Source organism: Equus asinus, chromosome 22 (genome assembly GCF_041296235.1).
Source record: "Equus asinus isolate D_3611 breed Donkey chromosome 22, EquAss-T2T_v2, whole genome shotgun sequence".
In the NCBI taxonomy this organism is placed as follows: Eukaryota; Metazoa; Chordata; class Mammalia; order Perissodactyla; family Equidae; genus Equus; species Equus asinus.
In genome coordinates, this window is record NC_091811.1 from 39,716,982 (window position 1) to 39,744,977 (window position 27,996).

At 41.1% G+C, this 27,996-nt stretch overlaps 1 protein-coding gene across 6 annotated transcripts; it reads right to left on the reverse strand.

The window, feature by feature from the left end:
- Nucleotides 1–356: 356 nt before the first annotated feature.
- On the reverse strand, nucleotides 357–27,995 carry SINHCAF (SIN3-HDAC complex associated factor). 6 transcript variants are annotated; one of them, XM_014868775.3, is made up of 6 exons: nucleotides 27,664–27,995; nucleotides 13,905–14,052; nucleotides 12,950–13,049; nucleotides 11,214–11,340; nucleotides 5,878–6,028; nucleotides 357–2,436 (listed from the first exon to the last, which is right to left on the reverse strand). In XM_014868775.3, the coding sequence occupies exons 2-6, from the start codon at nucleotides 14,030–14,032 to the stop codon at nucleotides 2,277–2,279; spliced, it is 666 nt and encodes a 221-aa protein (XP_014724261.1). In that variant the 5' UTR covers nucleotides 14,033–14,052; nucleotides 27,664–27,995; the 3' UTR covers nucleotides 357–2,276. The 6 variants fall into 6 exon arrangements, with proteins under 6 accessions (XP_014724261.1, XP_044631231.1, XP_070350398.1 ...); XM_044775296.2 differs by lacking the exon at nucleotides 27,664–27,995 and adding an exon at nucleotides 26,135–26,387; XM_070494297.1 differs by lacking the exon at nucleotides 27,664–27,995 and adding an exon at nucleotides 25,779–25,852.
- Between the last annotated feature and the right edge of the window lies 1 nt (nucleotide 27,996).

Here is a 27,996-nt window from a genome sequence, read left to right on the forward strand (position 1 = left end):
GTTTGACCCCAATGACCCCATCTTTCCCTATAATCACCTTTTATAGTTTCTCTAGAGTCTCAATGATGGTTCCCACTATGCCCACAGACAGGAGTAACAAAACCACATCATAGACGTTAAAAACGCTGGGGACATTTTGACCTTCACTGTTAAAATCATCTTATCCACTAGGTTAATTATTGTGCAAGTCAGTTAAAATGTCTTTTATTTTAAAGTCTTTATTTCTCAGTAAAGAGGACTTTTTCCTTTCATGGCTTGCTAGAATACTAAGGGCTTAAATTGAATATCTGTGAAGGCTAAAAACATTAGTTATTCTTACCTAAGTACACCTTACAAACAAAGCCACAGAAAGCATCTTTTATTTTCTAATAAGACTAAATTTATTCAATACCCTAGTAAAAGTTTTGATTATATGTATCCAACAGTATAAAAAGTACAAAACAGATCTGTAGATTTCTAATATATTAATACAAAGTGCATGACTACATACAGTACATCCTACAGGCAAAGAGGTGGAAGGGGAAAAAGAAGACTGTGGTTGAGTTCTAGTAATAAATAAATAAATACAGAAGTAGAGATGATCCATATTATAGTATATTCTACCACCAATACTGCAGCCAAAATGTACAAAAAAAAAAAAAAAACCATTTCGAAAGAACTCAGGAGGAAGATGATAATGGCTGGGACTCTTGTCATACACCTCAAAGGCATTGGGAGAGCCGACCCAACTCACTGCGTAGTCTGTGCATACGGTGGCTTGTAGTTTTCTCCAAAAGGAAGAAATATAAAATTTTAAGTTTAGATTAAGAACTATAAAACTATAGGGTGCCCATAAAAAGTGGCTCACTCCTTATTGTTATTTATACTATCCAATCTTTAAAATCCAGTTTTAAAAATAAGCACTGAGTCATGTTACTATAAGGCAGGCAAACAATCCTCCCTCACTATGAAAACTCTGAACTGGTGATCTACTCTTCCTGAACTTTTAGAAAAGAGGCAAGGAGAGTACTTTGGTTTGGGTTCAAGTAAGAGGCTTTTTAATAAAGATTTTAGAACTGAAGAGCTCCACATTCAGGATGTATCTTCTAACACATCTCAACGTTCAGAAAGCCTGACTACAAGAAGCCAAACCAAAACCAACCCACTCAGCATTAACACACACCTCTTTCCTTTGAGCAGAATTTTACTTTAATATAGAGTGAAAAAAAAACCCCAAACCCAACAGGTTAAAACAACTCAAACACCCACTCTACAGAGATAAAACCTTCACAAAGGTCAACTGAAGTAATCCAGAGCTAAAACTGAATTGTGCAGATTTTCAGTGAAGTCACCAGTCATGTAACACAAACAAAAGTCAATTATTTACACACTCAGCGTGCCCTCTAAGAAATGTGCCCCAAGAAGCACTAACCTTTTGTGTGTGTGCCATCCTGAAGACTTGCACATTCTACTCTTCAGATAATTTAATTTTTAATAGAGTGTGTTCTCTACCATATGGTAATGCTTTGGTACTATTCATACAGGATTGCTTATCCAAAAGACTTGACATTTCCCCAAGAGGAGCTTTCATTCTGCCTTAGAAGTTTCATATAAATTAAAATCTTTATCAAATATCAATATGGAGGAAGGTGACAACATATACAGTCAAGTTACTTCTGTCTATTTAGAAGGTACTCCTTCAAAGTATTTGTACCAGAGAGCTTAGTCTGGCCTGCTTAATATTCAGTAGTACAGGTTTCAATCATCAGAACCTTGGCAAGACCTTAATCTTTCAAAATTATTAACAACTCCCTCTAGGGGCAAGTCCATGTTACTGAGTTATGACAAATTTATTATCATGAAGGAAAATAAGTATAACCAGCCATCTTAAAAAATGCCCCAACCACTGCTTCTCAATATAGAAAGACTAGAACTACATACGTTTATCATACAACAAATCCCATCTCTGTCCCCTGAAATTCCCCTAGTTTCATTCATTAGAAGGGGATTAAACAAACAAAAAAAAAGACTTAAAGAGCACTTTACAGCAGCATTCAGCTTTCCTATGAAATACTCAGCATCTTAAATATTATGTACACTTTTTTCTTTTAGTAAGCTAGACACTGGCGTCAGAGTTTATGGAACCGGAGGAAAAATAACCCATTCGAAACTATTCTAGAAATTGTCTTTTGGCAGAAGAGCGGGTATCCGAGTTACAAATAGGAGGGTCGTTTTGTTGCTTTGTTTCCTTTCCAACATTTCCATCTCGCGTTGACCCCCTTGTACATACGCCTCAGTCACCACTCCTGAGGGGGCAGGGGCAGGGGCTCGGGGCGCTGCTCCTCCGGCTTCTCGGCGGCTGCTTTCTTGTTGCTGCAGCAAGGCTTGAAGAGATGTGTGTCAATGAGGACTTCCCCAAAACGGCCTTTATAGATAATCCCACAACATATTTTCTGTCTAAAAGAAAAAAATGGAGAAATATATTAATAAGGCAGAAAAATAGGAATACAAAAAAACGAAGAAAATCGACTCGTCATTATAGGTAACTAGTACAACATAATCAAAAGGTTCTACTTCCACCACCTCAGCACATCACAAATAACAGGGCTCCCGGAGTGGGCCCAATCAGCCAGGCCATGGGGAGGGCCCAGGTCCCTAAAGCCCACACTGGAGTCTTCTCAAACGCTAAGGGGGACGAAGACATCCTGAAGAGACAGCAGTCAGTTTCAGAGGCTGCCCCTAAAGCTATAAACTGTTTCTTCCCAGGGCAGCCCAGTGGCGCAGCAGTTAAGTTCGCACGGTCTGCTTCTCGGTGGCCCGGGCTTCGCCGGTTCGGATCCTGGATGCGGACATGGCACCACTTGGCAAGCCATGCAGTGGTAGGCATCCCACATATAAAGTAGAGGAGGATGGGCATGGATGTTAGCTCAGGGCCAGTCTTCCTCAGTAAAAAGAGGAGGATTGGCAGCAGTTAGCTCAGTGCTAATCTTCCTAAATAAATAATAAACTGTTTCTTCCCAAAATCACCAACTCTGAAGAAAAACAGGCTGATACAGCTGCTGGTTTTGTTTTAATTAAATACTGAGTAGATAAAATATATATATACATATATTGTCAAATATGCATAAAGGCATAAAAAATGACAAAAAACACCTACAGATCACATATTCTAAGGAAAAAAATTATCATGTCTTACGAACTACCCCCGTATGGCCCTCTCTAATTTTACCATGTTTGCATCCCTACACATATTGCTTAGTTATCTCATATATATACACACAAAATCAGATATATATAGAAACATATAAAATCATATTGTAATGCTGCAACTTTTTTGCTCAACATTAATTTAGATTCATACATACTGTTAGATAGAGATTTCATTTTAACTTAGTATTCTACCATGTGATTATATCATAATTTATTTATCCACTCTCCTTTTGATGGGACAATTTTTGCTATTAACAACATGCTGTACACATCAGTTCCTATGTCTAAAGGTTTTTTCCAGGCTATGTTGCTGGGGTGTAGGAATGGGAACACAGTCAACTTTACTTGAAAATGTCAATTATTTAGCAATGTGGTTCCCTTCTATTCCTATTTTGCTAAAGGTTTTATTTTAAACCTTCAAGGAGTGTTCAAATTTATCAAACATCTTCAGTGTACCACTAAGATGTTACGTAATTTTTCTCCCCTCCTTGAGAAACTATCGATGTGGCAAATTCTATTAGCTGATTTTCTAATGTTTAAACCAATCTTACATCCCTACAATAAATGTAATCTGGTCATGATATACTGTTTTGGTGTCAAAGTTATGTTAGCCTCATAAAATTCTTGAGGTCTCTGCCCTATTTTATCCATAATCTGGAAAAGCCAGTGCAAGATTAGAACCATCTGTTTCTGGAATCTTTGGTAGAACTTGCCTATCTGGGCCTGGAATTTTTTGAAGGAAAACTTTTGATGACTGAATCAATTTTTTTTTTCCTGAGGAAGATTTGCCCTGAGCTAACATCTGTGCCAATACTCCTCTGTTTTGTACGTGAGCGCCACCACAGCATGGCAGCCGATGAGTGGTATAGGTTCACACCCAGGAACCAAACCTGGGCCGCCAAAGTGGAGCGCACAGAACTTAACCATTAGGCCATGGGCCGGCCCCTTTTGATTACTGACTCAATTTCTTTATGAGACCATTCAGGTTTTCTATTTCTTGAGACAGTTTTGGTAAACCGTCTTTTTCTACTACGGTGTCCACTTCACCTCTATGTTCAAATTTACTAGCATATGGTTGTTTATAGTACCTATTGTCTTTTAAATATCTGCTTTCTCTATGGCTAAGTGTCCCTTTTCTTTCCTAAGATGCTTACGTGTAGCATCTTTTTCTTGATCCACTTTATCTCTAGACATTTTTTTGGTCAGGTCTTCTTCAAGAACCACTCAGCTTTACCGATCCTATCCACTGCCTACTGGTTTTCTATTCCACTTACTTCCAGTCGTATCTTTTGGATTTCCTTGTGTCTGCTTTTCTTTATATTGGGCTTCATTAATTTTTGAACTGGCTACATATCACTTCGTTTATTTTTAGTCTTTCTTTTCTAAGAAGCATTGAAGGCAATTAACTTTTCCTCTATCTACCTCTTTAACTTCATACCACATGTTTCGATTTGCGGTATTTTTCAGCTACAAAGATTCTCTAATTTATATTATACTTTCTTCTTGGACCCGTGGTTTCTTAATTTACAAACATATGGAGGTTTTCTATTATCATGTTGTTTTGCTAGGTTTATTTTTAAATTCTCTACTCTTCCCTTCTCTCTAGAGGTTTTACACTTTTTTATTCTTTTAGTGGTTACATTGTTAATTAACAAAATTCTACCGTTATTCAATATATTTATTCTCACAATGCAAAGGATGCCAGGACACTTCACCTACCACTTCTATTTCCTTGACTTATGTTATTGTTGTCATGTAATTCTTTCTTTTTTTTTTAACTCCCACAAGTATTGTCATTTTAAGCAGTTAGTGTTTGTTTAAATTTGCCTAAATATTTGCTACTTTATTTATCATTCCCAGAATTTTAATCTGGGATCTCTTTTTTCTGCCTGTAGAATTTTCATTTATTGAGAGTCAGCTTGGCAGCAAACTCTCAATTTTTTTTTCTAGTCTTAAGCCCTCGTTCACAAAAGATATTTTTGCTACATATATATAATGCTAGGTCGAGAGTTATTATCTCTTGGCCCACAGAAGATATTAATCTATTGTTTTCTGGCTTCCTTTGTTCACGCTGAGAACTCAGCTTTGGGTGTTTGTTGTTCCTCTGAAAATAATCTTTATTTTCTCACTGCTTAAAGATCTATTTTGTCTTTCATGTTTGTAGTTTCAGTAGGAAGTGTCTATGGGTGAATTTTCTTCACCCATGAGATAACTGCTTATTATCTTGCTTTTTAATTTGTTATTCTTCCTGAATCTGTGAACTAGAAAATCCTTAACCACTTTCCCTTTGAAATTTTTCTTTTTTCTCCTACCTCTTTTTTGACTCCGAGGGTCCCACATTTACTTAGAATTTAACCTCTGATTATTCCTTATTAACCACTTATTAATGCCATTTTAAAGTCTAGCCCTCTTACTTTTTTTCAGTGAGAGAGTTGGTCTGAATGAATACCTAGTCTACTCCATTATAGGAAATTTAGGTTCTCTAACATGATTTTTATTTTGAATCAATTTTAATAGGAAAAGCAGACAAGATCTCAACTCTCAGCTCAATTTTTGCTTAATCCACCTCCAACCATGTGTGCTACCAGCTGTTTGCCAAATGCCATTTAATTGCTAAGGAAGTGGGAACCCATTGCCTGTAATTAAGAAGGTTTGCTGGTTAGAGAGACATTTTTCTGTTGCTTTTACCTTTTCCAGTATGTGAGATCTAAAAAGGAAAAAACTGGTGTTCTGTTAGAGCCAGAAGCCATCTCTGTATCAGAGCCATCATCTGACTGGTTACTGTAACAAGGAGACTGAGCGGGGGAGGCACTTGAGGTGGTACTGTGAGCATCAGAATCTGCAAGAAAGACAAGAGAAAAAAATGTATATTTTCCTTATATGCAACTGCAACCAAGCCTCAGCATAAAACACTGTGAATGAGTTAGGAAAAAGAAGAAAAGAATTTATTTCCTATTCACTATTGTTATCTGAAGACATCTGTACTAAAGTGCTTCTAAAAGAAAATGAGGACTTAGGCTTCCAGGAAGACAAGAGCAGACATATTGTCCCCACTCTTCCTGCTTCAAGAAGCACAACTAAAAACCCTGGACATTACATATAAAACAAACCTAAAGACTCTGAAAGTTGGCAATAGCTAGGGAGCTCAAAACCCAAGGAAGGACGTGGTGGTGAGTCCCTCAGTTTTTATGGGTTTTCTTTTTGCCTCATAAATCCCAGTCTTGGAGCTCAAGAAGCCAGCAACTGAGAAATGCCAATGGGTGCAGATGATAAAAAAAAAAAATTAAAAAAAAAAAAGCCAACAAAAGGCTGTTCTCTCTAACCAAAGGACCAGGAAAGGAGCAGCCTAGCAAGACAGGAAACTTTTATTAGACAATAACCACTCTAGTCCAGCCAAACACCAGGAAAAAAACAGGCCCTCACCCCAGCAAAGGCCAAGTGGGGAGCCTAGACTGCCATTCTATGAGGCTGCCCCAGCACTTCCGCCACGGTGGTGTCAGAGTAAGCCTACTGAAGAGTCAGGAATTTCACCATGGCCCACCAGGAACGAGAGCACCCCCACCATATGGGAGCCTTAACTCCTACCCAGCAGCAACATGTCAATGGAGGGTGGGTGCGGAACCTGATTTTCAACACCACCCGGTAGTAACAAGGTAGTGCCCCTCCCCCACTTCCTCTGCTGGAGGGGTGTCAAAAAAGCCAGTTAGAACAGAAGGTTTAAATAAGATCCTGAGTCTCATAATATAATTTAAAAATGTCTAGGTTTCAACCAAAAATCTCATCATATCCAGAACCAGGAAGATCCCAAACTGTATGCAAAGGATTAACACCAAGATGACAGAGATGTTAGAATTATCTGACCAAGATTTTAAAGTAAGCCATGATAAAAATGCTTCAACAAGCCATTTTGAACACGCTTGAAACAAATGAAAACACAGTCTCAGCAAAAAGGTCGGGTAAAAAAATAATAAAAAGTATCCAGAAGAACCAAGTGGAACTGAAATTCGAACTGAAAAAATACAATAAATGAAATCAAAAGCTCAGTGCAGTGGACGGGCTCAACAGCAGAATAGAGGGGACAGAGGAAACAGTCAGTGAACTGGAAGAAAGAACAACAGAAATTACCCAACCTGAACAACAGAGAGAAAACAAACGAACAGAGCCTTAGAGACCTGGGGGACCAAACAAAAACCTACATTCGTGTCATTGCAGTCCTGGAAGGAGAGGAGAGAGGGCGGAGGTGAAAATGTACTCAAAGAAACATAATGGCTGAAAACTTGCCAAATTTGGCAGGAGACATAAACCTGTAGATTCAACAAGCTAAGCAAACCCCAAACAGGACTTACTCAAAGAAATCAATGCCAAGACACATCATAATTAAACTTCTGTAAACTAAAGACAAAGAAAAAAATCTTGAAAGCAACCAAAGAAAAATGACATCTTACCCATAAAGGGAAAACAGCAGATTCTGATTTAATAAGGAATAAAAGCAATTTCGTCAAATACAAGCTAAACATGATTTAGCACTTTTGCCCTCAGAGGACTTCATATAAATTTACAAGCCAGAAAAGAAATCTTTTGGTGGATAGTCACTGCGCTGTAAGGCTATTATATTGCTATTCCACAGAGACAGCAACATCACAAATAGGAGTTGAGCCTAATATACATCTTGCTTTTAGCTAAAGACTGTCCCCCACCCCAGGATAGGTGGAGAGAGCAATCCTCCAATTCAAAAAACCAATCAAATATTTACTATCTACCAGACATCAAATCCTCTGTCATATCCTGCATGAGAGGGAACAGACTAAAGAAAATGTTTTTGCATAGAGCTCACAAGTGTTTTGTATTAACAAAAGTTAAAATCGGGTGCTAGCCTGTGGCTGAGTGGTTAAGTTCTCGCGCTCTGCTTCCAGGGCCCGGGGTTTTGCCGGTTCAGATCCTGGGCGCGGATATGGCACCGCTCGTCAAGCCAGGCTGAGGCGGCATCCCACATGCCACAACTAGAAGAACCCACAACTAAAATATACAACTATGTACCAGGGGGCTTTGGGGAGAAAAAGGAAAAATAAAATCTTTAAAAAAAAAAAAGCTAAGGGGCTGGCCCCGTGGCCGAGTGGTTAAATCCGCGCGCTCCGCTGCAGGCAGCCCAGTGTTTCGTTAGTTCGAATCCTGGGCGCGGACATGGCACTGCTCATCAGACCACGCTGAGGCAGCGTCCCACATGCCACAACTAGAAGAACCCACAACGAAGAAGATACAACTATGTACCGGGGGGCTTTGGGGAGAAAAGGGAAAAAAATAAAATCTTTAAAAAAAAAAAGTTAAAATCGCATAAAATTAGTTATCTAAAACAAAGAGAGCACCATTAGTGTTTTTAATATGTTCATTTACTTCTAATATATGAATAGCTTAACTTCATAAAAAACAAACAAAATCCTCACGAGCAGCAGGCTTTAAATGTTTAAAAGACTGCCCAAATAATTAACGGCAGGAGCAGTCAGCTCTATGCTGCTGAAGAAAACTCACGAACCTAGAAAGTGCTTAATAAAATCTATGAGCCATTTGAAATTGCAGTTATTTGACCATTTTCTGCCTATAAAAATGACAATTCCATATGGTTTAACCTGATACTTGGGGTACAACCATCTATATACAAATGCAGTTAGGAAGAAAAACTCCTGTAGAATGTAGGTCTGGAAAATCCTTTCAAGAACTGTAATTCTTAAAATCTTAAAAATTAGGTAGGATTTGGACAGGCACAAAGGATAATTAGATAGCATGGGGCAGGTAGGGACAATGAGCAGAGTCGTGGAAGCAGAATGCACTATGTACATGAAGGGAACTGACTCAGCCTGAATATTCTTTGCCTAAAATAGGACCTCCAAAGACTTGCTAGGGATTTTCAACTTTATTCTAGAGCAACCAGAAATCATTGCAGATCTTAGGAAGAAGGATGACAAAAATAGCTAACATTTATATAGGAATGCTTTGTTTTGTTTTACAAAACCCCTTTTGACTTGATTATCCCCATTTCTCTGATTAGGAAATTGTGGTTAAATATTAAGTGACACAAGGGTCACATATTTCTAAGTGTCAAGGACTGTAACTCAAATCCAGATCTTCAAGCCCTAGGTCCACTGCCTTTCTAGAACACCACAAAGGAAAGAATATCTCAGCAAGAGGGATAAAGGCACGTGCAGGAGCAGGGAAACCATCAAGTGGGTGATGGATAAAAGTTCAAATCTCTCAAAACTGTGAAGTTACACACAGGTGCTAGCTATTCACAATGCACCTGGGAAAACCCTTGTTTCACTCTGAGCCTCCAAAACCCACACTCCTTTTCAAAGGGACTTATTTTCAGTCTCCAACCCCTCTACAGCACAGCTTTATCATAAAAATCTAAAATTACACTGGATATATTCCCTTAGGTAAGGCAAAAGTTAGTCAGCTATCACTTTCCCTATAATTAAAGGGAGGAGCTAAGAATAAACATATGAATAATCAATTCCTCTAACCTTCAAGTGGTAGAACAAAATTACTATTTCCCAAATATTCATTAAAATACCTAGTGAGAATGGAGGGTAGAGTTAACGTTAGTCTTTTTTTCCCCCTTAGTGATAGCTGATTAAGAAAGGAACATGTATAATTAAAATACACACATATTTGATGTTACCTAAATATTTTACTGTAAATGTATTCAAATATTTTAGCCAAAGATTAACTAACTATGGACTCTGGTAACACCTATTTACTCAACAGCACAAAGTCAGTAGCAGATCTGGAAGGACTTCAGAGTCCTGGGGAATTGGTTATCCCACCCCAGAGAACAGGGTGGTATTGTAGGAAGAGCACCGGGCTTTGAAGTTAGACAAACCAGAGGTCAAATTCATCTCTACCACTTACTAAGTGACCTGGCTCACGGTTAAATCACCATGCCGTACTTCCTACCCTAATCTCAAAATAGAAATCATTGAGATAATTATGTATGTAAAGTGCTTGGTACCTAGACCAAAGTGCTCAAGAAGAGATGATCGTTCTCCTTCCTTCCTCACTCCACCTGATCAGTAAATTTAACTGTCTTTTTCCATTATTCTAAAAAAGGCACTGATAATATTCTAACGGGATCCTACAACTTTTTTTTTTCTTTTTTTAATCCTGAAAACTCCAAAACAGGTCCACAACCCATATCTACAATTCTGAAAAAACGACCAGATTTGGCCACAAAATCTGGCCTAACCTGAACTACAATTAGGTAGCCAACCCTGACAGCCTATTAAGAGTTTATTTATTCCACCTATGTGAATTTTCCTACATTTTTGCTGCAGAAATAGTAATGTGTTTGATTCAACAGTGCTGCCTCAGAGCCCCCCAGGGGTGATGCAAATGTAACATAACATTAGAGGCACTGCATTTCCTTTTCAAAATCTGGACTCTAAAGTCCCAAATACAGAAGGACCACTACAGACGTCCTCCTCCCCAACAATGACTTCCTATAAGAGTATATGAACCTGACATTAATTTGTCGTTACTTTCCTGTTCCATCACCCAACACCCACCACCCCCAACCCCGGAAGTCCTGATGCTAGCTTTACTGCACTATGTGACTTACGATTCCTCAAGTTACATTCCAGAAAACCTGGGCTTTGGTCTCAGGTGGTCCACTAATTATTTACCTTTCTGCATATCTCAGGCCTCAATTTCTTATGCATAAAAATCAAGTGAACAAGACCGAAAAAAATCCAGCTTCTAGAAAATTAAGATGTCAATAAAGAGAGCAGAGTGGTCTCAGCATAACTTGAAGAAGTAGCTAGCTAGGGAAGGTACTTTTATGACATTAAAATCAAAGAGACAGTTCCAAGATTTCATAGAAATAAAATATCTCTACCAAGCCAACACTGCCTTCTAACACGCCTTAAAAAAAAAAAAAAAAAAGAAAAGATCCATCCACACCATATGGCAGCCCCAGACAAAAATAAAAACAAAACAACTCTCCTCAAGTACTCATGTTTCAATATCAAACTTACTGTGACGTTTAAATTCCTTCTGTAGTTTACTGATCTGGTTGCTTTTTATCCTGTTTCCAGACAGAGTTTTCACTTTCTTTGGTTTCAATGTAGTCTTTAGACTGGGTCCTGCTCTTGCATCTACCACCTGGAAGAAAATACTGAATATTTAATACCTTTTAAAAAATGACACCTCTGTATTCCCCTTTGGTTCAGATGAATGCCTATTGGAAGGAGTCAAATCTGAGAACCACAGTTGTCTACTCAGTGTTGGAGAGCTCATGAGCACTTTTCATCACCACACAGTATTAAAGAATAAGTAGTTATCTAGTGGGGTTTTTTTCCCTTTGAAGTAGGTAATAGCGGGAGTCTGCTGGACAAAAAATTTAAAGAGATTTATACATGGTGAGAACGACTCAAGTAGGTAAAGAAAAATCAAGCCTAACTACTAACATTTCTACAGCATGACATCTGGCAGTTTACAAAAAGCTTTTACATACTTTTACCTTCACCACAAAGCATTAAGGGAACTATTTTTGCTACTCCAATTTTAGGGTGAAGGAAAACAAGAGAAATTATCTATTTTGCCTCATTCACTAAGCTAGAAAATGGGCAAGGGTCAAGGTGCGGAAGGGGACAAGACTCAGATCAAGGTTTTCAGACCTATGCTTTATGTTCTTTTCACTACACACGCTTAATCCCTGAGGTCAGTTATTGATGACAATGGCATGTTCTCCCACAGTCCAGCATGGCCATTGGTCTAGCCCAGTATGGTGCCAGTTGTTAAGCATTCATTCACATGTACTATTTGCAGACTTCTACCCTTCTACAAAAAGGTTGTTATCACCTTCAAAATCACAATTTGAATCTTCTCCAGATAAGCTACTAATAAAAAGAAAAACTCACTTTTTTGTAAGTTAACAGACCCACAATACCTATCATAATAATGTAACCTTGTCACCAAAGGACAGTGTAAGGCTACTGTAGGAAAAAAAGTAAAGAATAAACACCTGCCTGTTTAAAAACAAATACTTGGTATAAATGTCATAAATCTTCTAACAGCTAGCATACAGAAGAATTAAATAAAACTTAACAGTGTTGTTCTGGTCTTGGAATATTTTATGAAGAATTCTAGTGACATTTTAAAATGAAAGGGCACACAGAACGCACATTCACGTACCAGTTTGATCTCAACTAGATTTACATATAGAGAATAACAGTAGCTTCCATCTAATTGACCAATTACCATGTGTTACATTTTATATGTACCATCTTGCTCCGTTTTCACGACAGCTCTATGAGATAGCTGTTATCTTTGCACTTTATGAATAAATCTAACTTGCCCAAGGTTCACAACCAGTAAGTGGTGAAGGCAGGATTCAAACCCAGTTCTGATTCTAAGACTATGTGCTCATTAGTACCAACATAAGTTAGGATAAATGTCATCCTAAAAAGGATGGAAAAACGATCCACATCTAACTGACTCTAGGAATTTCTGGGTTAAACCTAAAAGTATGTGAAATGTACACTGTGAATCTCCAAAATGGGTATGTTGGATACCGCCTTGGGAAAATGCCACACCAAGCTATTTTGCTTTCCAAACATGCTAAAATGTTAAGTGATTCTATCTGAGCACAACTAGTGTTTTTCCTTACTCTTTTCAGACTTTTCCACCCTAGGGACATATTACTTCCTAAATTAGGGGGGAAACTAATGTTACTCTAAATATAATCGAGAAAGACGAAAGATAAACTAACATGATTCCAGTTTTTTTTCGATCCTGCTGGCAATTTCTTCCATCTTTTCACGAGCAGCACACAGGCATTGCAGATGTCTCCTGAGCGAGTCTCATGCAACCTGATAAGAAAACAATCAAACCTTTATTAGCCTCCTCTACATTAAAGAATTGATGCAAGTACATTTCTCTCAGAAAAAAATTCTCCATTTATAGTTTATAGATGCTATTTTTAATCATCCTGGATGATCCCGTTTCACTATTTCTGTAGTATATTTCAGAAATGCAATTAACTTCTAGAGCTAATGAATCAGTTTTAGGTACTTCAATTTGGTCATTTTAAAATAAAGAATGTTTTTAAAATTGAATAGTAAAATTTACAACCTAGAGGAGATCTCGTTCACCATGTTTTAAACAACGCTGTGCAATTAATCTTTCTTGAAATGTGTAGATACTTCACAAGGAACAAAGTGCCACCCTTTAAGTAAAATAATGTGCCATGATATTCTAGCTGCACAACAAACAGAGACACTAATGTTAAAAAAATGATTATATCTGCATAAGAGGGGAAAAAATCTATAGAACTAGTTGCCAAGCCGTTTTTTAATTGTATCTCTAAGGAACTTTCACTTACTACATTTTTTCTGTATTATAAATACATACAGATAAAACACTGATAATATTTATTATGTATACAATTGGAAATGAAGACATTACGAGAAAAATGTAATTTAAAAAGGCAAGGTTGGTTGAGACCCTTTTTGACAACCTTCAAAGTAACTACGAAGCCCAGGATTAAAAATATATGATCAACAAATGCTTTGATAAAGTGGTGAAATTAATTTCTAACATGGGAAATGGTTCAACGTTAAGTATTTTGTTTTATCCAACTATTTGTTGGCACCTTGCTTGGAAATATTTCCCTATGCTGTGATCTTTTTCACTCTAAGCACGGTACAAACATCAGATGATCTTACCCAAAGCAGCTCTGGAAGTCCTTTTCATAGCGTTTACTATCAGTGAATCGAGAACTGGAGGACTTCGCTCTGCAAATACAGCAGCCCTCTATACTTCGGTACATCTTTGGCTTGTGAAAACCAAACATCTTTTCTTCTGGGCAATGGTCTGTAAAGCCAAGGGAATTGACACGGCTTTGTTGAGAGCTATAACAAGAAACCATTAGAGAGAGCTCTCTGCTCCACCCCACCCCCGGCAATGCGGTATTACAGGACCAAGCCAGACAGGAGAGCTCTGAAGAAGGCCTCCTGGACGCACCTCCATTGCTGGCACGAGCACGCCAAGTGTAGAGGAGACACAGAACACCTCAACTATTTAACAAGGCCTCTTCTCCCCACCTCCCCCTACCCTCCTGGCAAACACTCCTTCTAAAACCGGGGTGGAGGGAGGCACTTTTTAAAAATCAAGTTCTTAAGCAGAAAATATAACAAACTCTCCTCACAATGCTACAAAATGATGAGAATCATGCACAGTGAAGGACACACCCTAAAATGTAATCTAAAGCACTCCCTTTTATTTTGCACCTTTGCATTAATGTGATTCCCCTCTGGGGAAGTTACGAGCATTTACCATGACCACTATTTGATACTAAGCACACAAGTAGCTCAATATGGACCTACTTTGCCCTATGGGAGATTGGAGGGGATTTCTTCTGTGATAAATGGGAAGTTCTAAAGCAGGCAAGTCGGCCCTGAACTGAAACTACAGAAAGGAGGATATAAAATTCACAAAAATCCAGGGTTAGAATTTAAGAATTATAATTTCATAAAGCTTTAAGACAAATTAAGAACGAGCTCATGCTGCCTGCCCACTGGTCTGCCCCTCAGTTGTTAGAGGTTTCTGGAGCCCTTCCATGAGGCTTCTGTGCCTGAGAGCAGGAACACTGGGAGGTAGATGTCTAAGAAATGTAGAGTGAGATAAACTGTGATGCTCGTGATCAAAAAAAAAAAAAAAAATCTCGACATCAAGCAAGGAAGCTCAAGGGCTAGATGTAGCAAAAATGTAGCAGGCAGTAGGAAGTCTGCACCTTAAGAGTAATTTAGAATATCGAAACCAAGGGTCAGCTTCACCAGAACATCTGGACCAAGAGAGGTGATGAAAAGGCAATTATTATAGAAACTAAACCCCAATGGCCAAATCCAGAGGGAGGGGTGTGTGTGTGTGTGTAAGGGTCTAACTACAAATTATCACAAAGGCATTATATAAAGCATCAATAAGAGAAAATTATTAATACCAGTTAGATTTGTGCCCCTAGTTTTAGAAGTTAAAATCATAGATAACCATCCGTTTAAAGTTCTTTCAGAAACACACTCAAATCTATGAGTAAAACAAAAACTTCAGTATTTGTCTTGGGATGCTCTCTTGCCTGACCCCATTCCATTCCAGTTCTGGCTAGGCTGCCAGAGCAAGTATTTATGAAAGTTACTCAGAGAAATAACCAAATAGCCAGGCTTTGTGTGTGTTTGAGATTGAGATATTCTGAAATATAGACACAGGATTTACATTACAATTTGTTTTTAAAAAGATTTTATTAGCAAATAATTAGCTCAATAGTGAAGCTTTCCTTTTAAACAGGGGCTATTGTTCATCAAGTGTTTTTCTTTAATGTTTTGTTGGTGAGGGAGGCGAGCACAGGGAGATGGGGTGGGGCGGAAAGCCACTGATGCATTTCGATCATTTAGTCTAAACTAACAGTTACTCCAATTTAAGAATTGTTAAAACAGGAAAACAAAATATTCTTAATTGATTAAGTTAATTATTTTCGTTAAATGAAATACCTGGGAATTTGATTTTTTTGAGAAGAAGAAGAGGAAGTTACTCTATATATAGCAGGAAAAGGTACAGTGAGGCCCGTGAAATGAGGCAGACTTTTTCAATCTAATGACAACAGAAAAGAAAATGGCCTCCTAAAGCAAATGGTCATGTGTTGCTGTGGAAAAAACAATGTGAAATGACACAGGAGCATAGGAACTTTAAAGAAAAAAGTGCTAAGAAAGTGGAAGTTATTGCTTTAATTTGTATATTCCTGTTTGGAGGCAAAAATGTAATATAACCCTTTCCAGTCCTTGCACCAACCTGTGGGCTCTCCCCTAACAGTCTCCAGGACCAAGAAGAAGGTCAAAAGTCCACAGTTCCTCTTACAGCCGCCGGCTTCACCAATAGCCCTAGGAAACTCCAGCCTCCCTTCTCAGCAAGGACAAAGGAAGTAAAGCAAGAAAGGCCAGTTCGTTCCATTAATACACAGCCCAAATCCTATTACAACAGATAGATTCCTATCTCTACCCTCACAATCCCCTTCTCTTCCCCCAAACAGACATGCCATCAAACTATATGGCGTTCAGATCATCTCCAAGATATGAACTACACTCACTGAGGCTGGATTTGACGAAGAAGCCAGTTTGTGCCAACTATCAGGCTGGCAAGCTGTTAAGGAAGGCTTGGGCTAGAGGCTTTCCTTTTCATCAGCAGCTATTGTGTACGATCCTTTTCTATTGCTGGGGATCTCGGCAAAACCTACCCAGCAGTCCCCACAAGATGTTCCTTTCTGCGGTCTGAGGAATATTCTTAGACATCGGGGAAAATAAAATAGCCTGATGTCGTCTGATTGATAATCCTTTACATAGCTCTGTGTCCTTGTGTTTGTCCTGACAAAATTCTTCTGCCTAAACATCTGCGAGGGATCGACCTCCCAGGGTTCGCTCTCTTCCAAGGCAGGGCTAAAGGCAGTAAGGTGGCAGACACTTGTCCTGACGCAGCACACAAGTAGTGCATGGACGTTTTAAGGGATGATTACTTAATAACCTATTACACCTTTTCTGAGCTTATTCTCACCTTGAGAGGCACCCGGGAATCTGCAGCGAATACACGGGGGCTTCATTTGGGGCTTTGTTTACAGCATCTCAGTTAAGCATGGCTGGTGTTTAACCATGTGGCGCTCTGGGGAGCCCACAGATTAACGTGAAGTATTTTCACAAAATATGTAGACCCATTCATGTTAAAAAAAAAAAAAAAAAGGCAGCAAAAAGCATACTTAATCTCCGGAGGGACACTAAGGACAAAACATCTCTGAAACCAAGTTACTTTATATATTTGAGAAGGTGGTGGGTGGGCGTGGCACAACTTAATTTTAAACTTGGAATTTCTGTTATGTCAACAAACCTGATGATTCTTTAGAATACTTCTTGCGTAGTCCCGCATTTGTGCAATATTAAATGATTCCTCCAGAACGATCTATTTTGTTTGTTCAAATGACACTGTCAGCTATTAAACTATTTGGGACTTTTGCATCTACTCTCATAGGTATCACCTCACTCAGCACTATGTTTTAATAGAAGGAAGCAAATACCAGCTGCTTCCCAATCGATGAATAGTTACAGATGAGAGCGGATCCCATACTATCTCACCGTTAAGCATATGTTTGGGGAAACCAGAAGAAAAGTAAGCCTTGAGATAAAGCCAAAAACCAGGAAAGACCTAAAATGCTGATTAAAAGCTCATTTGTCTTCTAAAATTAGATAGTGGTGATGGTTGCAAAACTCTGTAAATACACTAAAAGCCATCATATAGTACACTTTAAAAGAGTGAATTTTTTTTTCTTGAGGAAGATTAGCTCTGAGCTAACATCCTCTGCCAATCCTCCTCTTTTTGCTGAGGAAGACTGGCCCTGAGCTAACATCCATGCCCATCTTCCTTTATTTTATATGTGGGACGCCTGCCACAGCATGGCTTGACAAGCGATGCATAGACCCACACCCAGATTCAAACCAGCGAACCCTGGGCTGCAGAAGCAGAGCGTGTAAACTTAACTGCTGCACGACTGAGCTGGCCCCAAAAGAGTGAATTTTATGGTATGTGAATTATATCTCAGTAAGCTTGTTTTTAAAAATAAAAATAGGCTGTTAGGAGTTCTACTGTCTTTATTCATCATTGTATCCTAAGCATCTAGAATAGAATAGTAGGTACCCAATAAATGTGTTGATTAAACTTTTTTAAAAAGCTGTCATTTGTATAGCACTTCACGTTTTATAAAGCACTTTAACATTATTTCTTTGGCTACTGTCAGCCAGATAGCCACAAATTTTTAAAATACTATTAACAGTTAAAGACAATCCATCATGCTAAAATTACTTTTCTATTCAATTTAATTCAATCTTCTGAAGTTAAAAACATTAAAGTTAATACCTAAATCAGCAAAAGCCATGAGAAATAATTATATGAAATGTCATAACACAGACAATAAAAAGTGAATGTTTAACAATTAATTCTACATATTTGTTTTGATTGATTTGTTGGGTTTCTTCTACTTTAAAGCTGTAAATTTCATATAAATCTAATGATCAACTTAATGAAAGGACGGAGAATGCAACCTTAGTGTTGAGACAAGAAAAGGGAGAGGAAACCATTGTATCCCAAAGATACTAAGGGCCAATTCTAATCTACCCTAATGAGATTATGAAGCCAAAGACCAGAGACTGACGTCTTATTTTACACTTAATTCAACACACATAAGGTAAGTTTACCGGCTGCAATACAATACAAATGGGAAAGAAAAGGAATCTTCACAGCAACAGCCGATACTGAAGGGACGCTCTTTAAGAAAAGTGTTCTGATAAATAATTCTAAGCTTACAGAAGATCTCTCATAAGTTTTAACAATACCAAATACTTGCTTTTTAAGCTCCAACCAGGAAACAGTATGAAAAATAGTGAAATGCAAATTTTAGAGGTTTTAGTACCCTTTTAATAGGAATTAGGAGAGAGAGAGGTGAAGAACTTAATTCTGCTGAGTTTTTTCTTGCCTTTTAAATCTTATAAGGGTGTTAATTTACCATTTGGGGAAAATGGAGAGGGTTCCTATTATGATAAATGCAACAGCTCTGAGGCTCACCTTAGCTGGTGTGCTTTGAAGCACACCAAGAGTTCCTCCAGTATAATAACTTCCCCAATTCCACTTTCTAGATTCCTTCTGGGTATATTCAAAAGTAAGTTTCAAAACTCAAAATGCCACTGGATGGACTAGATAGAGGACAACTGGGAGAGAAGTAAGTATGCCAAGGGTGATAAATCAACTTTATAGTTAACTTCATGACTTGTCCACACCATCCTGGGAGCGAAAATTCTGATATGCACAAATTAGGGGTATAACCTCCCAAATTAAAGCATTCCTAAATTAAAGTGTTCTTAGTTTTCAACAGATGAAAACCCTACAGCTTCTAATCATCACTTTTTCTCTCTAAAAATCAACTGACCTAGACCTTTAAAAAAAGTACACAAGATATTGGAAGTAACCTGCATGCCCATGGATTCTCAGGCTGGTTAAACTGCAGTGCCTTTACACTACAGAATTACCGTCTCAGCCCTTAAAAAGAATGCAGTAGATCTGCAACATGTGCAGAGAGGGAACTATTCAAGATATCTACCTTGTTTTGTGAAATAAGCAAGCTGAATAATAGTTATACAGTATAATCCCATAGTATGTTTTTAAAATGAGAACTTAAATACAGAAACTGGCTTTTAAAAGATTTTTAAAAACTAGTAACTTATGGTTGCCGCTAGTAACTAGAGGGGTGCAAGAATGAAGGAAGCTTAACTTTCACTTTCCTCCCTTTTATATCTTTTTTTTTAACCAAGAGCACCACGCCCCAAAACCTTACTTACCATCACACACCTTGACTTAACTAAAGAGAATCTGAAAAAACCCAGAGAGTTTAAACAAACTGCCTCAAAGACATACAGATGGAGAGATATACAGTAGGAAATATACTCACAGGAGAGAGTACGGAACACACTAGCAAGATCAGAACCGACAGAGAGCAGAATGGGAAGGAAACCGCAGAGGAGAGAAGCAAAAGATTTCTAAAGTGGGAAGGAAGCATCGGTGAACAATGACAAAAGGAACCAGGCAACCAGAGACAACTCTGAAATGAAGGAGATGCATTTCTTTAGAGCTGAACTTTAAATGACAGGATGATAGGAAAGGAAGAGAAATAAACATGAAAAAACACTTGTGATCAAGAGCAGTGAGCAACCCTGAGTTGCTGTAATTGGTAATGCCACCCTTGACACCATTTCAGTCCACGGTATGCTATCTTTAATCACATATAAGTACAGGATCCAGCACACAGTAACGGCGTAACTGGAGCAACGCTCTTCACAAAGGGTCAAATAGGACAGCAGTGTTTTGTGTTCTCCCGCTGCTAGGCCACTTGGTTGCAGTATTCCCCAACAATGAAACGTGTTTTATCAGCGCTTAAGGAAAGCCATGGAGCAGTTAGACAGTATTATTTCCTCTTACCTGCTTCTAGATACCAGCCCACATCCCAGCACATAAGGTTCTGAATTGACTCTACTTAGTCTCTTTTTAAGGGACAAATTTAAACTTGTCTGGAGGAAAACTGAGAAAGGGGTGGTGGATCCTACTTGTTTGCCAATAGCTTCTCCAAATATGCTGAGAAATTATATGGTAAAGTATTTATAACTGCGGCTGCCTATGGAATGAGTCCACACTTAGCAGAAGAGGCTAGAACTCATCCTACAGGAAAGGGATCAAACTCAGAAATAAGTTTTCATTTCCCATTTAATTATTGGGATATAATTACATAGAACTACATAAAGTATACAATTTGATGAACTCAAGGAACTATACAAAAATTAAGAGTACATATTGCATGTTTCCATTTGTATATAATTTAAGAACACAAGAATTTACTTTGTTACGCAATTCTTAAAAATGTAAGCTGAGCCTCAGTTTCCTATTTCTGAAGGTAATGTGAGGTAATAAACATGATTTCATATAAAAAACGTAATAAGTCTTCAGCTGAAATAGCACAGGTTAAAAATAACTATCACAAACCCAGGTCTCTGAGTTTTACATAGTGAAAAAAAATACTGGGTATGCCAATTCCAGATTCCAGTGGATAACAAAGTCGTAAAGGTTGGGAAGATAGTATTTATTTGCTTTTAAGGGATTATTAGCAGTTAGGAAATGTAACTACTGAGAGTCTGGTGAAAAAGACACTGTAATGAGTCAAATTGGAGTCTATTTCTGCTTCTGTCTTTACAACTGAATAGGGAAGTCACTTCTAATTTTATTTGCCCCTCTGTAACATTAGGGTAAAATCTCACTTCTACTTTCCAGGGATGCTGTGAAGTAAGAGTATGAAAATATCAGTGTATGTACACCATTTATTTCCTTGAATTTATAAGACTTGCACATCATAGAAACATAAACTCCATCTGTCTCAGGGCATGTCCAACAAATTAAAATGAGGGTAGAATCCTGATTTCGGAAAGTTTTCTTTTAAGCTTGGGTCTATGTGAAAGAGGAACTTAACCTTTTCAGGGAGACTTTAAGGTCATGAAACTGGGCCACATTCCTTTCTGTGGAAATGTTCTCCCATTTTCAAGCTTGACAACAATGTTCCAAAAGGGAGTATGGGAGCAGACACCTGGTCTAAGCCAAACCTCAGCAAAGTTCCTTAAGATCTCTGACCCTTCCATGTTCTCATCTATAAAATAAGGATAAATCTCAACTCTCCTGAATATCAGTAAAGCGCCAACACAAGGACTGGCAGTCCTAACATTTAAATGCCCTAAAATGATTATATAATCTTCTCTTCCAAACATGCTTTTCCTGTATTCACCTATCTTTGGTTATCATCCATACAATCACATAAAGAGTCTGGAAGTCAACTGGGCTCTCCTTTCTCATCCTCCACATGGTCCCCACCACGTCCATGATGAAGTCCTTAGAGATTCTGCTTCTTCCTTCACTTCTCTGGTTCACGGCCCTTCCACCCCTGCTGTCTGGTGGTCCCTCATCATGGTTCTGGAACCCCTGTCGGGGCCTCATAACTGGCTTCCCTGCATCCTTCAACAGGTACTATCTTCCTACAGTTCAAATATTATCTCTTCCAAGGTACCAATACTGGCTTCAGGATAATATCTAAACTCCTTGGCAAGAAATTCAAAGCTTTTCAAGATCTGGTCCTGCCTACCAGCTGCTCCCAACTTGGAATTCTGATATTCCAGGAGTGTCAAACTAACTTTAATAACTAGCCACATCTCTACTCAGGCTGCCATTTCTGAGATGGTTTCTCCTCCATTTCCTGAACCTGGGAAATTCTTTAAGTATTATTTCTTTTTACAAAACCGTTCCATACCTTTATTAGAACCCCTAACATACAGGATTTCACATACTTGTTCACTGTCCTATCTCTTCTACTCAGTGGTAAACTGCTGCAGGGCAGGAACTAAATCTTATACTACAACCAGGTGCTGACTGTACATGGGGCAGAGCAACAGGTGGAATTTGCTAACTACCCAAAGAGTGGGGTAGCCAAAACAGATCTGAAGAGTGTATTTAAGGGCATGGAATGGGAAACGGTCTCGACAATAAAGATGTGTATTAAAAAACTGATGTTTTGAATGGAGTCATTTCCTTTAAAATTTAGTCTATAGACTTCTGTAGGAAAAAAATTGTGAGGTTTAAAGATTTCCAGGAAATGTAAACCAAATGAGTGGTTTTAATTAGAGAAGATTAATAGTGAACAATTCAATGCTTTCATAACAATTGCTAGGAAAAATATTTCTTGCTTATTTCAAGCAGGCCTGTGGGGAGGAAGGGGAGATTAGGAGAGCAGTGTGGGGAGAAATGAATCTCAAATGAGAGCTATTTAAACTCAGCATACATTAACATCACCAAATTAAAATAACATTAAGCTAAATCAAACTTTATAATAGGTAGAAACAACTAAATATAAAGCTAGAAACAAACTATTTTAGTTCAATTGCAACTTTTGTATTTGAATATGTAATAGCAAATGTGCCTGTGACTTCTATATTTCTGGTGCAAAAAGAAAAACTCCCTTGCTGGAAACAAACCCCCTTCTTATGAACTAGATGCATTTCCAGATCATCTCCATAATACAGGAAACCTTCGTTGCAGATGCAATTAAAACAGAAATTGGAGAACCGAAAGACAACAAAGTATTTTCAATTTATAACGCCCAGAGTCAAAACTAAATGTGGAAAATCCTGGATGCTCTTGTGGACAAAGAAATCAGGAAGAAAGAAAATGGCATTTTCTAGATTTCCACAGGACTTTTTGGTGTAAAATTGCTGAATCAGAATTGGATAGGTAACCAGAGTTGAAGACAGTGTCTTCCCAGAACCAGTTTCTGAAGGTGGGGGAGGGCAAAGACACTCATTCTTTCCATTCAACATTCACTGAATATTTCCTCCAGCAAGGCAACTGATCCAGGCCTCAGTTTTGTCTTCTGTAAAATGTCTACTTCCCAAGGTTGTGAGGACAACAGCAGCCAATATTTACCAAGCACATTACTTGCTTAATTATTTACAACCCTATGAACTGGGTATTATTATTGCTCTTTTGCAAATGAGAAAACGAGCCCCCAAAGTGACTTAAGATGATCCCAGCTTTGAACTTAGGCATTTTAACCCCAGAGATTTCTGAACTAACCTCGTGCCTCCACAAATGTGTTCCCTTCCTTCTTAGCCAATTCTATTCCTTGCATCTTTAAGGAGAAAAGAAAATGTTTTATTTTTAAAGCAACCTACTCTGTGCCTGGCATGGTAAATTAATTTGTCCTCATAACAGCTTGGGAAGTTGGTTTAGATTTCAAATAAGCCTAAGCTTTCCCCAGTGAAAAACTTATTTTACATGGAAAATCATTCTCAGATTGCTTTCCTGACATAAATCTGCCTGAGTTTGAGCGCCACGAGCCAGGTTTTCCCAGGGCCTGATTACAACTCTGGGAAAAAATGGACCATCCACGTTCCAGATCTACAGAATTAAGAATAGACTGCAACAGCAGCAGCAGCCTGGAAGGCTGCTGCCCACCAAGGTTCTAGAATATACTACCTATTGAACTTTTCATCTCCAACCTCCCTCAAAAGCAATGCAAAAAGGGAAGGCAGCAGAGAACTTGTTTGCCTCTCTCCCACTCTCAACTCCCCTTGATAAACCACACCTCCGTGGCACAGATCACCGGATATTTCAAACAAAAACCATTAAGCCCTATATATGAAATTTGAATTTTCCCAGGATATTGAAATTCCAGCCATAACTTGACTATAAAATACTAATTAAGAAAAACAAATCAAAGAACCTCACGGTATACTTGCAAAGCACCTCATATGCATTTTAAACACACGACCCAGAGAGGGAAACAAGTGTCCAAAGGGAAGCCATAAAGTTATTAAATCCAAAGTTTTCCATTTTCTTGACACGTTGTTTCTATTCACTTCAGAAATGTACTGTTACTAATATTGGTTGCCTTTAGGTATTTGTAATTTGGTCGACCAAAATTTGACAGAAATGTGTTTAACAACAAAACAATGAAAAGCACAAAACATTTCAATTTGCATGAATTTTTTCGTGTGTGTGGGCTCGGCATCTAGGGATATTATTTTTCTGTAATGACCACTTTTAGATTCTAACCCTTAAACATGATCCAAACGCAGGAGAAATCGAGAAAGCAGCAACAGACACAGTGCCGCTTATCGGATGTCTAGACTGCAGGCAAACCCCAAATACCAAAGAAGCATCCATGTGTCAAACCAGCATAATTTTTGAGCTATGCCTGGGGCCACATACCAAAAAAAAAAAAAAAGTTAGCTTGAAAAACTCTAAGAGGGGTAATCAGAAGGTCAAGCCCAGTTCACAGGAACTAAGAAGAAGCTAGCAAGGATAGCTAGCCATTACCTGTGTCATCCCTTCCAGCAGCTTCCTCCCAGCCCCCAGAGAAATCTCAAAGAAAGGCCCAACTCCCTTTGCGCTAGCTTCTTCAAGGTCATCCCAAGATAACGTAGCGAACAATCACCAAACACTGAGCCAGGCGTACCTTTAGGGCCAAGAAAGACCCCCCCTTCCCCAAATCATTATATAAATACTTTAAATGCCATCGGGCTTTTCTCCAACTCCACCAGAACCAAACTCCCAGACTTTAACTTAATTTAGATGGAGCAACTAATAAACGTGTTCGGTTTTGCAACATAAATTATTAAAAGGCTTTTCAAGCCTGGCAAACTCCATTTGAAAAACAGGTGCTTTAAGGGTACTTTTAATGACAAGGTCAAATTCATTTTTTTTAATTATTAAAAGAAAAAGAGGGGTAAAGTTTTCTTAACCTTCCTCAGGACAACGTGAGGAGCGGGGGGAAAGGACTGCTGGGGTGAAACTGTCTTGCCTAGGGTCCACGTTTGGCTAAACAGTAATTCCCAGCCTTACAGTGCCTGCAGTCAGCGAAGGTTAGAGCGAGAAAATAAAAACAAAGAAACCTACGAGGGTCATAGTTGCCAGCACCAACTCTGCACCGCCCTACCACCCCCAGAAACCACCCCCCCCAACCAAAACAAACCTTGCCCCTCCCGATCCCCCCTCCCACACGTCAACACAAAGAAAACAGCAGCACGCACAATTCGGCCACAGTCCTCGCTTCCCTTTGTAGGACAACAGGGAGCCCCGAAACTTCCCCAGCGTGGTTTCTCGGGTGTCGTCGGGGCTGAGTCCCCTGAACGTCCGGGCCACGGCTCGGCGGCGGGGGGACAAGGGGGATCGCCGTCCTCGCCGGTTTCCCCGAAAGCAGCAAAATGCCTCCCCCGGCCTCGCACGGCCCTCGGGGCCCCCCGAGCTGCGCTTCCCCCCGGGGCACGCGGTGACGGCCGAGAAGGGAGGCAAGGAGGCAGCAGCTCGGAATGCTCCCGGGGCGTGTGTTGGTAAAGAAAATAACTTGGATCGGGGAGAAAGTTGCGGCGGAGGGCCGCTGGCGGGGCGCGGGCGCTGAGCCGCGGCCCCGGCGCCGCCTCCCTCACCTGCGCCGGAACAACGGGCCCCGCGCCCGCCCGCCCGGCGCCTCCCGCAGGCCGCGCCTCCCGCACGCCGCGCTGCCGGGGCTTGTTCCTCCTCATGGCTTTGCCCTGACGTAATTCAAACATGGCAACAGTTCGACTTCAAAGGCGAAGCCACAGACCTCCCAGACGCAGGCTCCGGGCCACGGCTAACGGGCCGCGAACTCGGGGCCACGCTCGCCCGGGCCCTGGGCAATCGCGGCCGCCGGCGCTCGAGCAGCATCGCCGGGGCCCCCAGCCCGCCGCCCCCTCGGCCGCCCGGCCGGCCGCCCGGAGCGCGGAAGCACGCCGCCGCCCCGCGCCGCAGCATGGCACCTCACCCAGGAGCGCCGCCAAAGTTTCCCCGCGAGGGGCCGAGGGACAAAAGCCCCTCCCGAAACTCGCCCGAACTTCGGGGGGCCCAGCCGCCCGGCCCTCCGCCCCGAGCGCCGGCGGGGCCCGCACGGGCACATGCGGCTCTTTGTTTTCTGTCCAGCCGGGCGCTGCCTACGTGCAGCATCAGGGATGTCGGATCGTTTCTCAGGGGCGAGACCCTGGGCGGTCCCCCCCACCCCGGGGAAGGGTTCGGCCCCCGCGCCCCGGGAGCCCGTCCTCCCGTCCTCCCCTCCGCGGCAGGCCCAATTCATCCAAGTTTTGCAATGTCCTTGATGAGAAACGCCCCGATGACCCGCCCCGCACCAGCGGAGAGTTGGCGACTTTCACTCTGCTTTTTAAACTGGCAAGACGCCATCATCGGCAAATCACATTGTCCTGCCGGCCGGCCGCCCCGACAGCGGCCGCAGCGCACGGCTGCCCCAGACCCGGACGCCCAGACAGCCCTCCGACGAGCAGCAGGGTCGCAGCCCCAAGCACGTGGTCTGTCATGTTCCGCACAAAAAGCAGTGCCCTGCGGAGTTGTCTCACTCCTTCCGCGCAGACAACGCCGCTGCCTCCATCCCCGAGTCAACTTGGCTCCGACTGGCCATCTTAAGCCGCACACGCTCGCCCTAGAAATCCCCGACCGCGGCGCCCACATCTACGCTACAGGTGAAGAAATTGCGAGCAAAACTTGAGGCTCCGCAGACACCTCGGCCCCCAACGCTGTTGGGCGCGGTCCAGGGGGAAGAGGCGTCTGCGAGCCGGGGCCGTTTCCGAGCGGCCGCGTGTTGCTCTCATTGTCGCATCCGCATCCCCCCCGGAGTTGGGCAGACAACGCCACGCCGCGTGCACTCCGGCAAAGCCCGGCGCGGACCCCCGAGGCCGATTTAAACCCCCGCCCGCCCGCCAGCTCGCAAGTAGACGGCAACTTAGTTTTCGAGCGAATGGCGTTTATTGTCCACCCGTATCCAAACGCGCAGGGGCTGCAAGAAACTCCACCACGAGGTGCAACAACGGCGCCGACCACTCCCGGGGCGCGCGCCCACGCGGATGCACCGACCCGGGGCCCCTCCGCAATTGCCAGCAAGCCCTTTTCTCCCGGGCCTTTCGGCCACCGGGCTCCTTTTCGCCAGAGAACACTGCGGCTGAGAAAAGTCATTGTCACCTTCAACGTGGATCCCTCAACTCCAGCGACTCCTCACTCATTTCCAGGCGCCACTCACTTCCCCCACCCGAGACTTTCGGTTTGCCTCCACGACCCTCCCCAATTAAAAAAGACACGCTAAACCTGCGTATACAAAAGAATCCGGGGTCTGAGGATCACGAAAACAGCGCTCCCGGCAATGCCACCTCCAAGACAAAACTTCCTGTGTGTGTATGTGTGTGGAAGCACTGGGGGAGGTGGGTGAGGTGAAAAGAGAAAAAAAAACCCCACTCCAATCAAAGCCTCGGGAGACAGTTTTGCACCAAAGTCATGGTTAGAGTCACTCACCTTCCCAAAGCAGCCGTCCCACGCGCAAGAACGTTCCCGAGGCCAATCCCACCCCTCCAATCGCTCCCTCCTCCTCAACTGCCTTGTCTAGAAAGATTGTCTCCTGCAGTTCTGCAGTTGCTACCGCTGGCCGGGAAGGTGTAGATTCCGCTTTCCCTCTGCGCACGCGCGGCTCCCGGTACAAAATTCTCGTGAATCGAACTTATTTGCATACGGGCGCGCGCGCGTCGAGGGCTGGGAGGGGAGAAGGCCCGGCGGCCGCGCGCGCTCCCGGGGCCTCTATTGTCCTTTTAAGGGGAGAAGCGCCGCGGCGCGGGAAACGCGGCGGCCACA

What these genes read in the sequence shown, in the direction of transcription:
- SINHCAF (XM_070494295.1), bottom strand. Translation starts at nt 16,822, where the DNA reads ATGAAGCCCCCGTGTATTCGCTGCAGATTCCCGGGTGCCTCTCAAG. An exon ending in GAAGGAATTTAAACGTCACA is followed by an intron (nt 6,029 to 11,213) that starts GTAAGTTTGATA and finishes TCTTTCTTGCAG; the next exon opens with ATTCTGATGCTCACAGTACC. An exon ending in GATCTCACATACTGGAAAAG is followed by an intron (nt 2,437 to 5,877) that starts GTAAAAGCAACA and finishes TTTTTCTTTTAG; the next exon opens with ACAGAAAATATGTTGTGGGA.